General features: G+C 33.6%; 1 protein-coding gene across 3 annotated transcripts in view; it reads left to right on the top strand.

Moving 5' to 3' along the window:
• col23a1b (collagen type XXIII alpha 1 chain b) overlaps positions 1 to 15,725 on the top strand; it is a 35,591-nt gene continuing 19,866 nt past the window's right edge. For all 3 annotated transcript variants that reach the window (XM_073812588.1, XM_065287528.2, XM_073812587.1), the window contains exons 1-5: positions 1 to 21; positions 4,692 to 4,718; positions 5,652 to 5,678; positions 9,986 to 10,012; positions 10,151 to 10,177. In XM_073812588.1, coding sequence (XP_073668689.1) covers positions 4,698 to 4,718; positions 5,652 to 5,678; positions 9,986 to 10,012; positions 10,151 to 10,177 — 102 coding nt within the window. In that variant the 5' untranslated portion in view covers positions 1 to 21; positions 4,692 to 4,697. The remainder of the gene's footprint in view (positions 22 to 4,691; positions 4,719 to 5,651; positions 5,679 to 9,985; positions 10,013 to 10,150; positions 10,178 to 15,725) is intronic.

Genomic DNA, 15,725 nt, shown 5'->3' on the forward strand with positions numbered 1-15,725 from the left:
TCTGGGCGAGATGGTTTCCCGGTAATTGCACCTTTAATAATTACACATACTGATGGGGTTGCATGTACACCTTAGTTAATAGGCAACGTAAGGGTGTCATAGTGCACCACCTGCTGGATAAATTAGAAATGATCACTACAGAAAAGTAAAGAATTTAGCCGAAGCATAGCTATTTGTGCTAGACTTGAATCATTGAACAGAATGGTTGCTTTTATACACCAGTTTTATAAGCAAGATCTATCTGTTTGAATTTAAGTGTCACAGTTCTGCTATGCTAAAGCATGATTTCATGGAATGATGCTTGTGATATAATTATATAGGCTGCACTCTTAGAAATAAAGGTGTAAAAGTTGCCACGGGGACAGTACTGTAGGGGAGAGCAGGAGCGAAAGTAGTATTTTTCAGTAGGGTTGCCAACTGTCCCGTATTAAATGGGACGTCCCATATTTTGAGCATAATTTATTTGTCCCGTTTTTTTTAGTAGTGCATTATTTAGCTGTTTGTGCATGTATAAGATCTGCATAGTTACAAAGTTCGTTCTTAATTCTGAAGAGATCGCAGGTCCAGACACCTGCCTTAAACCACTAAATCTGAAATGCCCCAAGGCATTTCCACCTTTGCTAGGAAATGCGCGCGTTTGTGATTATAGACTGTAAGCGTGTTTTAATTAAAGTATTTAATTAACTATAAAAATACTACAGCTCACAGAATCTATGTTTAAGTTTGTCACATGCAAAACATGAAGAGGATAAAGTTTTTTACCCTAAGTACAGGAGTCACAGGTGTTTTCTTCAGATATTAAACGTAAAGGACTTTAAAAGAACTTGCTGTAAATGAACAAACTATTAATAAACCTGTTACAAAAGTTGTTGTAAAACCTGTTGTAAGAGTTATAAATTAATATTTAATGAGGAGATTAGCCTAATTAATGGTTTAAATACACTAAACCATATCTGCATATGCTGCGACAGGTCATCTTTTGTCCCATATTTCAAGGTGAGAAAGTTGGCAACCCTATTTTTCAGTATAACGTGATTTTAAACGCTAATGTTTTAAACAGAGATGTATTTTTGCTGTGGTCAGTAACTTAGAAGTGTGGCTATCAATACCAGGTGGAATTTTTATCAAATGTAAAACGCCTTCAGTATAATTTGACTTTGCACATAAGTAGCGCATTGTTACTTTTGACCCTGACAGCTTGGATGAGAGTAACACAACAAAACAATATAGATTTTTGTGTTACACTTGTTTTTTAGTGAATATACATGACAATGAGCCATTTTAAATTTCAGTTTTATCAAATGTTTCAAAGCAACCCGACCGTACAAACTTGAATAATGCAACAGTATTTGCAGCGGGACAAAACAGTTTAATGGCCACTAAATTAAACGGCTGGAAAAATGTATCAGATGAATATTTTTTTCAATATTTTATTTTGCATAAATCTGTTAATCAACCTCAGTACTGATCAAAGCTACCAAATGTTTACAAAAATGTCATGATTTTAACTCTTTAATTGCCAAGTTCATAAGTGGTGTCACTGATTTGAGGGGGAAAAAACACGAAAGGACTGATTTTCAATATAAAAAGTGATTGTGGACTGGATTTTTTTCTACCTTTTCACAGTCTTGGGCATGCCAAAGATTAGTAAAACATTGACTTTGATGCATTTTTAGTTTTTGTGCAGCATCAGATTTTTTCCCTCATTTATTAACAGTAAAAATACTGCATATAACTCAATGTACAAGCCAGAATTTAAGCTCTGTTTTTTGCATAGGGTTAATGGTGCCACATGGTGATCAACAGTAAAAATGACAAAATTTTACCTCTTCGCAAAAGGAAAAACCACAAAGAATCAAAAATGCATGATAATAAGGTGTCGTGGCTCTTCAATCAAAAAAATTTTTTTATAATGGAAGTCAATGGGGCAAATTGGCCACAAACAATAAAAGAGGTAGAAAAAATTAAATCTGATGCTGCACAATAACTAAAAATGCATTAAAGCCAATGTTTTTACTTATCTTTGACATGCCCAAGACTGTGAAAAAAATCCATTCCACAATCACTTTATATTGAAAATAAGTCCTTTTGTGATTTTTCCCAATTCAGTGACACCACGTATAAACTTGGAAATGAAAGAGTTAAAATCATGGAATTTTTGTAAACATTTGGTAGTTTTGATTGAGGTCGATTAACAGATTTATAAAAAAAAAAAAATGTTGGCCACTAACAACATGAAAGGGTAGTAAATTTGCCCACGGTTTATTGTTGAGTTTTTGAAAAATTCCAAGCATTTTCTTAAAATATGTGTCAACATAAGATTTGTCTCCAAAGATCACCCCATTTGCTGAAATACAGAGAAAGTTGTGCCAAAAAAAAATGGCCACAAATGGCCCCAACAACACATAAGGGTTAAGGAATTTACTTATCATGGTTGAAAACACCTTTCTGGACGTGAGAAATTATGATAACATGACATTTGTCAGCTCTGTCAAGGGTTGTGTGCTAAAGATGCTGTCATAGTTTGGAATGCAAGTCAGGGCTCTGAGAAAATTACTTTTGTTACTGTTCTGTTACTTTTGTCCCACGTTACTTTTGCCCCTGTTCTCCCCTAACTTTCGAAAAGGTGTATGAAAAGGTTATGCACTTTTGAAGTACAAAAGTGTACTTTTTGAAAAGGTATCACCCCAGTGACAACTTCTTGTATAAATTTTTTTGAGTTTACACTCAAAAAATGCTAGGTGATTTTCCAGCCAACATTGGGTCAAAAAGGGATGAACCCAACCCATTGGGTTGTAATTTAAAATATGTTGAGTTGTTTCAACCCGTTTTTGTGTCAAATGTAAACACTTTTTGGGTTAATTTAACCCAGTGGGTTGGGTTCGCCCCTGTTTGTCCCAACTCCGGCTGGAAAATAACCCAGCATTTTTAGAATTAAGTTACCTGTATCCCTTAATTTGTTCATATTTCCCCCAGGTAAAATAAAATGTGAAATAAAGTGCACTAAAATATATTTTATTTAAGTATACCAGGTAAATGTACTTCCATCCATTAAGTTTGTACTTAATATACAAAAATGAGTCTTTTGTACTTTTTAAAATTAAAAATCATATAAGTGTACATAACTGTGCTATTTTGAGACAATATTTATTACAATACACCAAAAATTAATTTAAGTACACTATAACAAGTGAAAAGTTGGATCAACCTAAAAAATTCCTTTAATTGGTAACACCTAAAAATAAGTTTTTTTCCAGCTGATATGTTAAAGTGAAAAATACTTTCCGTGAAAAATCAAGTCGATTTTTTTTGTATTACCAGTTGAAGCAATTTTTAAAGTTTGATCCAACTTTTCACTTTTTACATTGTGTTACTGATATTAAGTATACTTTATTGAGTGGTCTCAAGTACTACTGAAGTAGAACTGTACTTTTAATTATTATATTTGTAGTGTATAACTTTTACACTTTTATTGAGCAGAAAAAAATGTATTACAACCTGGAGTTAAAGTATATTTCAGTACATTAAAGTAGACTGTTAAACATGATATCAAATCAACATACAGTATCTTTTTATATTACTTTTTACATAACAAAATTAAGTTAAACAATTTCAACTTGTTTTTATAATTTATGTCAACTTATCACAGATCAAAACTTAAAATAGTATGTTGAATTGACTTGCATAACCAAGTTGTTTGGCTGCATTTCTTACAGTGTATAAATTATTTTTACCTGAGTCCTAAATCATGCATTTAAAATGTAAATCTCAAGCCTCAGAGCCGATTTATTCAGATGAATTTTAAATGCAGAAGTATCAATTCAGCTAACACAAGCACATCAAATCTTCTAAATGCAGTGTAGTTATTACTTCAATCTTATGAAACACAGAATTATTGATCTTTCCATCATCTGATAGCTTTGCGTTTAAAAGAGGCATCAGTATTTAACGCCTCACTGACAGATCTGCACACACCAGATGCGATCGGTTGCATGCGTTGGCAGCCTGTGTGCCGCAAAAAGATCAACTGGGAAGTAAAGCCCTGTGTGAAGCCTCTCCAAGCATAACAACAGAACAGATCCAAACCGAGCCATGTGCAGCACTCCACCACATGTGGCCCTTACTGGATTTCCCGCTGCACTCAAAACCATCACAACACAAGTCATCCATTACTATCTCCCCCCTTGACCAGACACGTGCAGCCCGTGCATGCTCTTTCGTAACCTGTCTGTGATTTTTGGTATACAAACAGATATGCTCTAGCCAAAAATATGATAAGCCCGATTTCCTGTTATGTAGGTACGCCAAGCAGTTGGTGAAATCCAGGCTAAAATCTCATAATCGTATTATAAAATTAAAAGCATCAAAGTTACTTTTCACTCATTGATTTCAATCTTTGACATGACCGTACTCAGACAATGTTACATATATCAAGGTTATACTTTCATTGAATGATCTTTACATTATGTACACATTTTTTTTATGATTTTGGGTTTTCACAGACTGGGTCATATATGTGCATTCAACACAGTGATCTCTAGTTTACATGGGCAGTACATGAAGCCTGTTTCTCACTACCACACAATAACAGAGGAGTTTTATGTATTGTCCTGAATCTATCTTTAGTGTCATTTAAAATTCATTCTTGTCCTAATATAATAATAATTTCTGTTCTTTTTTATCTCTCTTAGGGTCCAATGGGTATGGACGGTAAGCCTGTAAGTACTTCTGTCAGATTATGTTTCATCAAATGCTCTAAAGAGGACACAAAGTTTAACCTCGCTTAGCTGAAAGAATGCTTACATATATGTTAACATAGCTCTTTATCATGGACATAATAAACATTTGTGAACCGTGCTGGCAAAATGAGTCGTAATGTGCTCGGTCTAATTTTGAGCTAGAGGCAAAATAAAGTTTAAATGTCGATTTTGGTCGAGGTTTTCATAAAAATAAGTACATTAAGCCCTTGTCTAGTGATCCCAATGCTCTAAATATTCATTAAACATCTAAAATGATCTTTATTTGTATGTTTTCTGAGAGATGGACTGTCCTAAATGCTTAATCTAATACAAAGATGTGTGTCCATCCACATGCACGTCTGACATTTTGGTTTAGATTTTAAAACATGCAAGAATTAGAAAATAAAGTGCTTGACTTGCTTAATGTTAAAATAGTTATTAAGAGAGATATGAAACATTTGAGATCGTTTATAGTCCTTTGAAACTGCAAAGTGTTGGGCTCTATTACAGTCCATTAAAATCAGAAAAATCCTGTAATGTTTTCCTCAAAAAACATAATTTCCTCTCGACTGAACAAAGAAAGACATCAACATTTTGAATGACAAGGCAAGGTGGTGAGTAAATTATCTGGATTTTGTTTTAAGAAAATTGACTAATCCTTTAACTAGTTTTTTCTCAAAACTGACTTTGCTGACTCTGTCAACTTCAAACAGGCGTAGCTTTGTCATTTTTTGTCAGATCCAACAAATCATGCATCGTTTTTAAGTTTTATAATAGAGAAGATCAAAATATAACCAACTTATTTTTGTAAATGTGCTCATTCCGACTCATTTTTCCAGTACGTGACACATTTGCACATTAAGGTGCATACATTTTAAAGGTCACAGGAAATTGATTTCATTCTCATTACAGGGACTACCGGGTCAGAAAGGCAGTCAGGTAGGATTTTACATCATTTTATTCTGAAAGTGTCTGTTTAATGTGGTGTAGCATTGTGCAGTCATGCTCCCTTAAAGGAGCATTTCACCCGTAGGAACATTAATCTTTATTGAAAGTGTTTCATATTTGTAGTCGAAATGTAACATACATTTAGAATTTGGTGCCTATTTGACCGAGAAAAGGGTTTTTTGTAGTCTCACCCCCTCAACAAAGATATAGGACTTCCTTCTTTCAATGATGCAAAATGATGATTTTTACATCATTGAAAGAAGGAAGTGCAACACTGAAATCTGTATTTCTCCTGTCTCAACGGCAACTGAGGAAATGATGGATGACCATTCAAAAACATGACTGGGGTTCTAACTATACAAAGCTTAATGCAAATGGGTGAAGTGTCCCTTTAAGCCATGCAATATATCAAAACTAAGCCATAACAGCGACATCTGGTTCAAACCAGTCCCACATCTTGAAAGAGACACAGGTAAACTCCATTCCATCGCTTTATCCATAAAAGCTTGGCGAGAAAAAATCTGCTGGTGCAATCCCATCACATCAGACCAGATCTCTCTGGTCCTTTTCGTATGCCCATTACACGATGGAGGCCATGCGGGATTCTGTCACGTGGGAAAATGAAGTGACCGAAAGAGAAGGAGCCTCTTCAAAAAGCCCAGACGTCCAGTGGTAAACATCAGATCCATTAATTGCTCAGAACTGCACATAACCCGGTCCAACAGCTTTCTGCAATTACGTCAGATATAACTGGGTGTTCTCTGGCTGAAAGTGGAAAGGCTCTTTAGTCAAGACTGTTTACTTGAAGGACCATCGAAGGGTAAAGGAGGCACAAGAGGGGTGTGTTCGGCACACACAAACAAAAGGAACCGCGTAAAGGACATGTGTAACTTCTCAACCTAATGTAAATGTTCTCCATCTGCGCACTACGTGTGAGAGGCTGTCAATTGTAATTATCATGTATAAAGTCAGTAATATCTAATACAATATATGCATCATGATCAAAGCGATCAGAATATGAAAGCGATCAATCTAGGTTGGCTCCAGCAAATGCAATCCAGCTCATATTTTACTGCGTTATCCTGGCAGTCTAAAAACTCAAAAGTGACACCTAGTTTTTAGTTGTCCTCAGGCACTGACAGCAAATCCATGGTTTGACTCCAACTCCACATTAAGTGCCTTTGGGATCAGAGTCTCATGTTTGAATGATACCACTACACCACTGATGTTTGCATGAACCAACACACAAAATTATAGTGCTTAAGAAACCAGAAAGCAAAAGATTTTTGAGATTTTTGTTGGTTTTACGACCTCAATAAGGTTTGGTAAGCTTTCCTCCTATGCAGACTGCTGAGGAAATTAAAACTAACACAAAAATATATTTTTTCCTCTTTCTTTGATAACTTCCCGGTGGCTTACGGGATAGTAAAGGGCCATCAAATTAACACTTTGGGATCTTGCCGGACAACCCTGTATCACGAAATTATGTACCTATAGTCATGTAAATTTTTGAGTCTTAAACGTGACACTAACACGATTTTCCACCTTTTTGGGTGAACATGTCACACATTTCTGTGTACGTGTCACTGCCACGTATTTGTTACTCAACTGTTTTGTCCTATTTTCAAACTATTGACGCTTTGGTTTAAGGTTAGATTTGGTGTTTGCTAGGGGTGCACGATTCGGAAAATTTCACGATTCGATTCCGATTTTTAGGCTCAAGGTTCGATTCAAAAATGATTTTCGGTTTAAAAAAAAATGATTCACAGTATGTAAATGTAGTTTTCTTTTTCCTATGTGACTGATTGTAGTAGATATACAATTTTAAAGAAAAGAAATACAACAAATTAAATGTAGTTTGATTTTACTTTGTCAAAAATAAAAACTGTTATGAAGCAATTAGATGACCCCTTTTATCAAACTCTATTAAATACAATAATATAGTATATGAATGATAGACAATGCATGTCTATAGATTATAAATGTGACTGGTGTTATAATGGTTATTATTTTTATTAGATAAGAGCAGAAGCAGGGAAAGTGCCTCTCTTTAAAAAAAAAGCTAAATCCACTCATTATTTCAGATTCAAAAGTCTACTTGCTGTCCCAGTGACAGGGACTTTATATTACAGCTTTGCGTTTTGTAAATCTTGAATCAGCTTGAGCTTTGCTCGTTCAGTTCAATGGGTTTAACATAGCATTGTCTTTTTGCTACCATCTATGTGCAAACTTTTTAGATTTTAGAAAAGATATGGTTTATTAATAATAATAGTATAAAAAAATGGGAGAAAGAAAATCCAGCTTTCAAAACAAGAGCCAGCTGTTATCACCATAGAAACGGTCTGCAAGCTGAAACTGCACGTGAGCTTTAGCACGGTAGCACTCACGGCCATTCTCCGATCGACTCGGGTTTTACACACAATATTAATCAGACTTGGGACCCGAAGTAATTTAACTATGACTGACCCGACTGACCATTTCAAAAACAAACTCTGAACAAAAATGAACTCCTCTAATGTTAAAACTCTGCTCAAGTTATGAAGGATACAATGTGACACGAGCTTGTTCGCGTCGCATCCCAATTCATTGGGAAACAGAGAGCACGTGAACGCACACCGAACTCATCATGTCGCACACAAAATGTCATTATTAAAGAGTGTCACTATCACGGAAAAACAAAAAAGACAAAATTTGATGCCAGATACACTTGGGCACTTGTTAATATAACTGGGCAGCACACCCAAGTAAAGACACTGTGACAAGAGTGTGCAGGCGTCAGTGTGAATTCGACGCAGTGCCATCTATGGGAATACTTAGATAAACTCATTTCAGGACAATAGTAACACTGCATTACAAAAAAATATATGAATCGATTTTTGGAGTTCTGTTAATTGATTCTGAATCGGCAAAGCTTGAATCGCGATTTAAATGTGAATCGATTTTTTTGCACACTCCTAGTGTTTGCGTTAGGATGTCACTTTAAGTATTGGTTTATACCTTTTTTCATTATTTATTTTTTATATTTTATGATTTTTAAATTTTGTCGCCTGGCATTAGGGTTAGAGTTGGGTTTGGGTAAGGATGTCATTTTATGTAAATCTAACCCTAAATCAATGGTAAGAAAATAGAACAAAACAGTTGAGTAACAAATACGTGACAGTGACACGTAAACAGAAATACGTGACATGTTCCACAAAAGGTGGAAAACTATGTCAATGTCACGCTTAAGACTCAGAAATATACGTGAGGTACGTAATTTTGTGATACTGGGTTGTGCAGAAGTAGTATGTCATAACGGTCATTACGCCTACTGTTTTTGGAAAACTATGAATTTGGACTCGCCTCACCTACTGCTTTTACCTACTATGTAGTATGAATGTAGGCAGATGTATACCCTCATTCTATACTCTCATTTTCTATTCCCTTCATTAGTTCACTAATATAGTCTACATGAATGAATAAATGATTACTAGTATGGTAAGTCTCTAACGTCATCACCTGGCGGCCATCTTACCACAGGCAGCTCACTCACTTGTAGCATTGAGTTTTAATGGTGCATTTTAAATGACCATAACTTGCCCAATTTTCTACCAATTTTCAAATGGTTTGGTTTCTTACAAACGGCTATAATTCTGGATGCTTTAACATGTTTCATGAAATGTCTTTATGCAGTGTTATAGCAGGTACATCTTTGACATTTATGACAAACCAAACCCTTTAAAAAATTGGTAGAAAATTAAGCAAGTTATGGTCATTTAAAAGTACCTGCAGCATTAAAACTCAATGCTAAGAGTCAGCGAGCTGCCTGTGGTAAGATGGCCGCCAAATGCGAACGTTTCACTCAATTGGTCAGCAGTGCGGGCGAGACATCTAGCCTTTATACATATCTATGCCTGCAAAGGTAAAAAGGTAACAGGTAGCCGTTAAATGTAAATTAATTGTAAACATATTTTTGTGGTGCATTATTGGATTGAATGAGTGCATTTGATAATGTCCACTATGATTTGGGCCACCAGTATAAATGGCTGTTCTGTCAAATAGTTCACTGCATAAGGGGTATAGGAAGCTATATCTGACACGCTCTTTGTTTTCACCATGAATGGAATGCTGTAACTTATTGTTCAGTTTATATTTTGAATTGTATTCCTTTGTATTTAAATCTAATCATTCTGTCAAACATTCACATTGAACCAGTGCAACATCTGCCAGTCATTTTTGTGGCCGTAGCGATGGAAAAGCCCACGCTGACGAAAACAATGTTTAATCGAGCGTTTTAAATCTTTCTCTTCTTTTGCCAGGGAATGCCGGGACCAAAAGGAGATAAGGTATATTCACCCAACATCAGAACACATTCCAGCATGATCATTTACCCGTCTATTGAGGCATAGCAGTGATTGAAATGACCCATAGGGAACACACAAGAGTCTTCACTGCCTAAAGCTATGCATTTCTTTTATTCACAGGGTGATCAGGGAGACATGGGACCACGAGTGAGTGTCACATACATCCAGTTTAAGAGTTAGCACTTTCATTTGTAGATCTGTGTCCTGATTTAAAGTTTTCAACATTTTGATTCATCACTGTTCCACTGCCTCCATCTATTCTGTCATGAATGAGATTTTTCCTCATTCAAATGGAAGAACAATGATCCTTGACAAATCAGGAATCCTTTAGTAAAGATCATACCACTCTATCTATAGCTATCCCAGCTATCATTTAAACCATTTGGCCTTTTCCACCATAGCTTATGAGCATTCAACTCAATTAAAAACATATGCTCGGCTGTTTTTCTCTTTTAAATGATAAGAACGTGCGTTATAGGCACCAGAGAAATTTTGCTTTGCACCATCATAGTCTGACCATAGAAGAAGAGATAGGTGACATCACTAGTCAGGAAAAGGAAACCGCTTCTCTCACGGGTTTGTGTGGAGTCAAATGAATGTTTTGTAAACTCCAGTTTAACAGGGAAGCATTGCCCTATAGTTTCCATTAACAGTCTCATGGGACCTTAACCCTTTGACCTGGAAGTCGATTAAAGCTCCGTTTCCTTCCAGATGGTAGTAGTTGGTTTGTAGTGCAGGTGGATTGTTGACCTTATGTTTAGTCTTGACTTTTGCACTTTGCCCAGACACAGAAGCAGCTACAGGTCAGGCCCCATAAGCCATTAGTTGGCAGCCGTTATGCTAAATTATGTATGCTAAATTATAAACATATTTAGTTATGCTAAATTATGTAAAGACCCAAGGAGAATTAGGGCCAAGCTTAAATAAAAAACACTATCTTGAGATTAAAGTCATTATAATGCGAGATTTAACTAAAAGCTTAAAAACTAAGAAAAAAGTTACAATTAATAATAAATAATTTACGGGAATAGAGTTGTAATATTTCAAGAATAAAGTCAATATATAACAAGAATAAAGTCGTAAATTATTTTAATGTCATATTTTTACATGAACGTGTTTGGAGTGATGTGAACAAGCAGATCTGCAAAGCAGATCCCAAATGACATACCTGCCTTATTAATAAAACTAATGAGGGAGATGCACTCCCACATAAATATTTTCAGAATAAAGTTTCACTTTCAACATTGTTTAATTCATTAAACCAGTGAAATTATACACTAAATTAACTATACACTAATAATATATTATTAATAAGCATGTACCGTCAAGCAGAAAAGCCCAGAATGTGTGTTTTGCGTTCTTATTCTGGCATCTTCTGCTTGCCAGTACACAGAATGTTTTATTAATAAAATGTTTGCTGGATTTGCCTGTTTTAATATCAGTGTGAAAATACATTTAGCCACATTTAATTTATTCTCCAAAATATTACAACTTTATTCTCGTTATATTATGACTTTATTCTTGTTATATATTACACTTTATTCTTAAAATATTACAACTTTATTCTCGTCATACTATGACTTTATTCTTAAAATATTACGACTTTATTCTTGTTATATTATGACTTTATTCTCGTTATATTATGACTTTATTCTTGTTATATATTACACTTTATTCTTAAAATATTACGACTTTATTCTTGTTATATTATGACTTTATTCTTGTTATATTATGACTTTATTCTTGTTATATTACGAATTTATTCTTAAAATATTACAACTTTATTCTTGTCATATTATGACTTTATTCTTAAAATATTCTGAATTTATTCTTGATATAGTACGACTTCATTTTCGTTATATTACAACTTTATTCTCGTTATATTATGACTTTATTTTCATTATATTACAACTTTATTCTCCTTATATTAAGACTTTATTCTCGTTATATTACAAATTTATTCTTAAAATATTACAACTTTATTCTTGTCATATTATGACTTTATTCTTAAAATATTCTGAATTTATTTTTGATATAGTACGACTTTATTTTCGTTATATTACAACTTTATTCTCGTTATATTATGACTTTATTTTCATTATATTACAACTTTATTCTCATTATATTATGACTTTATTTTCATTATATTACAACTTTATTCTCCTTATATTAAGACTTTATTCTCGTTATATAACGACTTTATTCTTAAAATATTACAACTTTATTCTTGCCATATTATACCTTTATTCTCCTTATATTATGACTTTATTCTTGTTATAGACGGTTTCATCGGACGCACGTGATACACGTCTGGATCCGAACCTTACTTCCGGTTTCGTTTTTTTAATGGTCTGACTAGTTACTAAACTGATCTCTTGAATGAATGCCTCGTCGAAAATAACAAATGTTTTGGTTTCCTAGGTAATCTATGTGTTGTTTTTTTGCTTGTTATATAAATAAACTATGTTTAAAGAACTTTGTTGTTATTTATTCTTAGCGGAGTTTACCGGAAGTTACGTGCGGACCGCCACAGCCGCTTGTTTATGTTGTTACTGCTGAAACGGTCTATATTACAACTTTATTTTTAAAATATTATGCCTTTATTCTCCTTATATTATGACTTTATTCTTGTTATATTAGTAATAACTTTATTTTTAAAATATTATGACTTTATTCTCGCTATATCATGCCTTTATTTACGTTATATTATGTCATTATTCTTGTTATAAAACAATATTATTCTTAAAATATTACGTCTTTATTCTCAAAATATTACGACTTTATTTACACTACAGTACGACTTTATTCTCGTTATATTATTACTTTATTCTCGCTATATTATGCCTTTATTCTTGTTATAATACACTTTATTCTCGTTATATTATGACTTTATTCTCGTTATATTATGACTTTATTCTTGTTATATTACACTTTATTCTCGTTATATTAATTCATTTTCTTAAAATATTCTGAACTTATTTTTGTTATAGTTCAACTTTATTTTCGTATATATTACAATTTTATTCTCATTATATTATGACTTTATTTTCATTATAATCAGGGGTTAAATTGGGATTTGTTATGTGGGGGGGCTCTGCGGGGAGGGGTACTTCAAGGGGTAACATGTTTAATACTGATGATAGCAAAGCCACTGGTGTGTTTCAATGACATTCTGGACCTCTGATAGGATTTGATAAGTTTCAGCTTTAAAGCTGTGCCAGAGGTTGACCCAAAATATTTTAAAAAGAGCTTCTGAATTTTAAATGATGCAAATCTATGAGTTTGACACCCTATATCCATTTGTTGCACATGTCATTATGCACAACTGATCAGATTTAAAATAATCAACCTCCTTGAATAATTCTAGGCATAAGATAGGCTACCCCAAAAGACTCAATTAACAAGAAAAGGTACAACACACAGTACTGTATCAGCAACATGTCTTAGAAATTAGCCATAGAGATTCCCTATGCTGGTCAGCAGCTAAAACAATCATATAGTTAGGTTTGATTTGTGTAATCAAAATACATTATTTTATTAAACTATACGTTATATTCAGTGTTATCCAGTTAACATAATGTAATTAGATGAGTGACATACATACTTTAATCCTTTACACGTTTCTAGTCTTCTATTAAGTTTTCTCGACGTGGGCACCATTATTACCTCTGTCTCTCTCTCTCTCTCTCTCTCTCTCTGTCTCTCTCTCTGTCTTTCTCTCTCTCTCTCTCTCTCTCTGTCTCTCTCTCTCTCTCTCTCTCTCTCTCTCTCTCTCTCGCTCTCTCTCTCTCTCTCTCTCTCTCGTCAAATGATCCTGCGTGAGAGTGGTTCTTGAAGTTCTGAGTTTTTTCGCTTGAGTTGCATAACTTGCGCGAAGACGCATTTAAAGGGAAAAGCGCGTGTTTCGCGGCAATTGCGGCACCCAATTCGCGTCATTTTCATCGCCCCGTGCGAGGACGCGCCTGGTTGCGTCTTTGCATTGACTTTGCATGTAATCTGCTTGCGCAAATTGTTGAACTTGCGTTGGTGAGTATGCCCCATAATGAATGAAAACGCATTATTCCCTTTGCGTCAGTGCACACACACCAGCGCAGCGAGTACACTGGCAAGAGCAGAGCGAGACCTTCAGCCTATGTGCCGGGGCTTAGCCCCGGACGGCCCCGGCCCAATTTAAACCCTGATTATAATACAACTTTATTCTCATTATATTACAACTTTATTCTTAAAATATAACAACGTTTTTCTCGTTATATTATGAGTTTTTTCTTGTTATATTATGACTTTATTCTCGTTATATTATGACTTTATTCTTGTTATATTACACTTTATTCTTAAAATATTATAACTTTTTCTCTCCCTATATTATGCCTTTATTCTTGTTGTATTACACTTTATTCTCGTTATATTACGAATTTATTCTTAAAATATTACAACTTTATTCTTGTCATATTATGACTTTATTCTTAAAATATTATGACTTTATTCTCAAAATATTCTGAATTTATTTTTGTTATAGTACGACTTTATTTTCGTTATATTACAACTTTATTCTCATTATATTATGACTTTATTCTTGTTATATTACGACTTTATTCTTAAAATATTACAACTTTATTCTTACTATATTATGCCTTTATTCTCCTTATATTATGACTTTATTCTTGTTATATTACAACTTTATTTTTAAAATATTATGACTTTATTCTCGCTATATCATGCCTTTATTTACGTTATATTATGACATTATTGTTGTTATAAAACAACTTTATTTTTAAAATATTACGACTTTATTCTCAAAATATTACGACTTTATTTTCACTATAGTACGACTTTATTCTCGTTATATTGTTACTTTATTCTTGCTATATTATGACTTTATTCTTAAAATATTCTGAACTTATTTTTGTTATAGTTCAACTTTATTTTCGTTATATTAAAATTTTATTCTCATTATATTATGACTTTATTTTCATTTGATTACAACTTTATTCTCCATATTACAACTTTATTCTTAAAATATTACAACGTTTTTCTCGTTATATTATGACTTTTTTTCTTGTTATATTATGACTTTTTTCTTAAAATATTACAACTTTATTCTCGTTTTATTATGACTTTATTCTTGTTATGTTACAACTTTATTCTCGTTATATTATTACTTTAATCTTGAAATATTACATAAAAATCCAACCAAGATTTTTAAGTTGAACCAACAAACCTTTATGTGGTCCTGTCTGTGAAATCCAGGCTAAAGTCTCATATATTATAAGTAAAGTCAAAGTTTGATTTCAATCACTAATTGTACTTTGATTTCAATCTTTGATATGACCTTACTCAGTCACATTAAAGATATCAAGGTCATATCATATCTTATAGGCTCATCCAAGTCGGATTTGAGCAAATCTTTAGTATTAAACTTTGGCATGTAACTCATCACACATGCACACATTCATGCTACATACATGATTTCTACCTCATTTATGTGACATAAGTATATAATGCTATGATTAAAGGTTCTGAACCATATACAGAGACCAGAATGCCATATAAACTTATGGGTGGGCTGTTTTAATCTGGACTAAACAAAGCACATATGCCCTGAGAACCACTCATAACACCATTATGATGTAGTACTGTGGTGAGCATGTATCCATAATCCTAGCATTGTGGCAGCAAGTTTCACATGCTCACGCAC

Source organism: Paramisgurnus dabryanus, chromosome 18, assembly GCF_030506205.2.
Source record: "Paramisgurnus dabryanus chromosome 18, PD_genome_1.1, whole genome shotgun sequence".
NCBI classification, from domain to species: Eukaryota; Metazoa; Chordata; class Actinopteri; order Cypriniformes; family Cobitidae; genus Paramisgurnus; species Paramisgurnus dabryanus.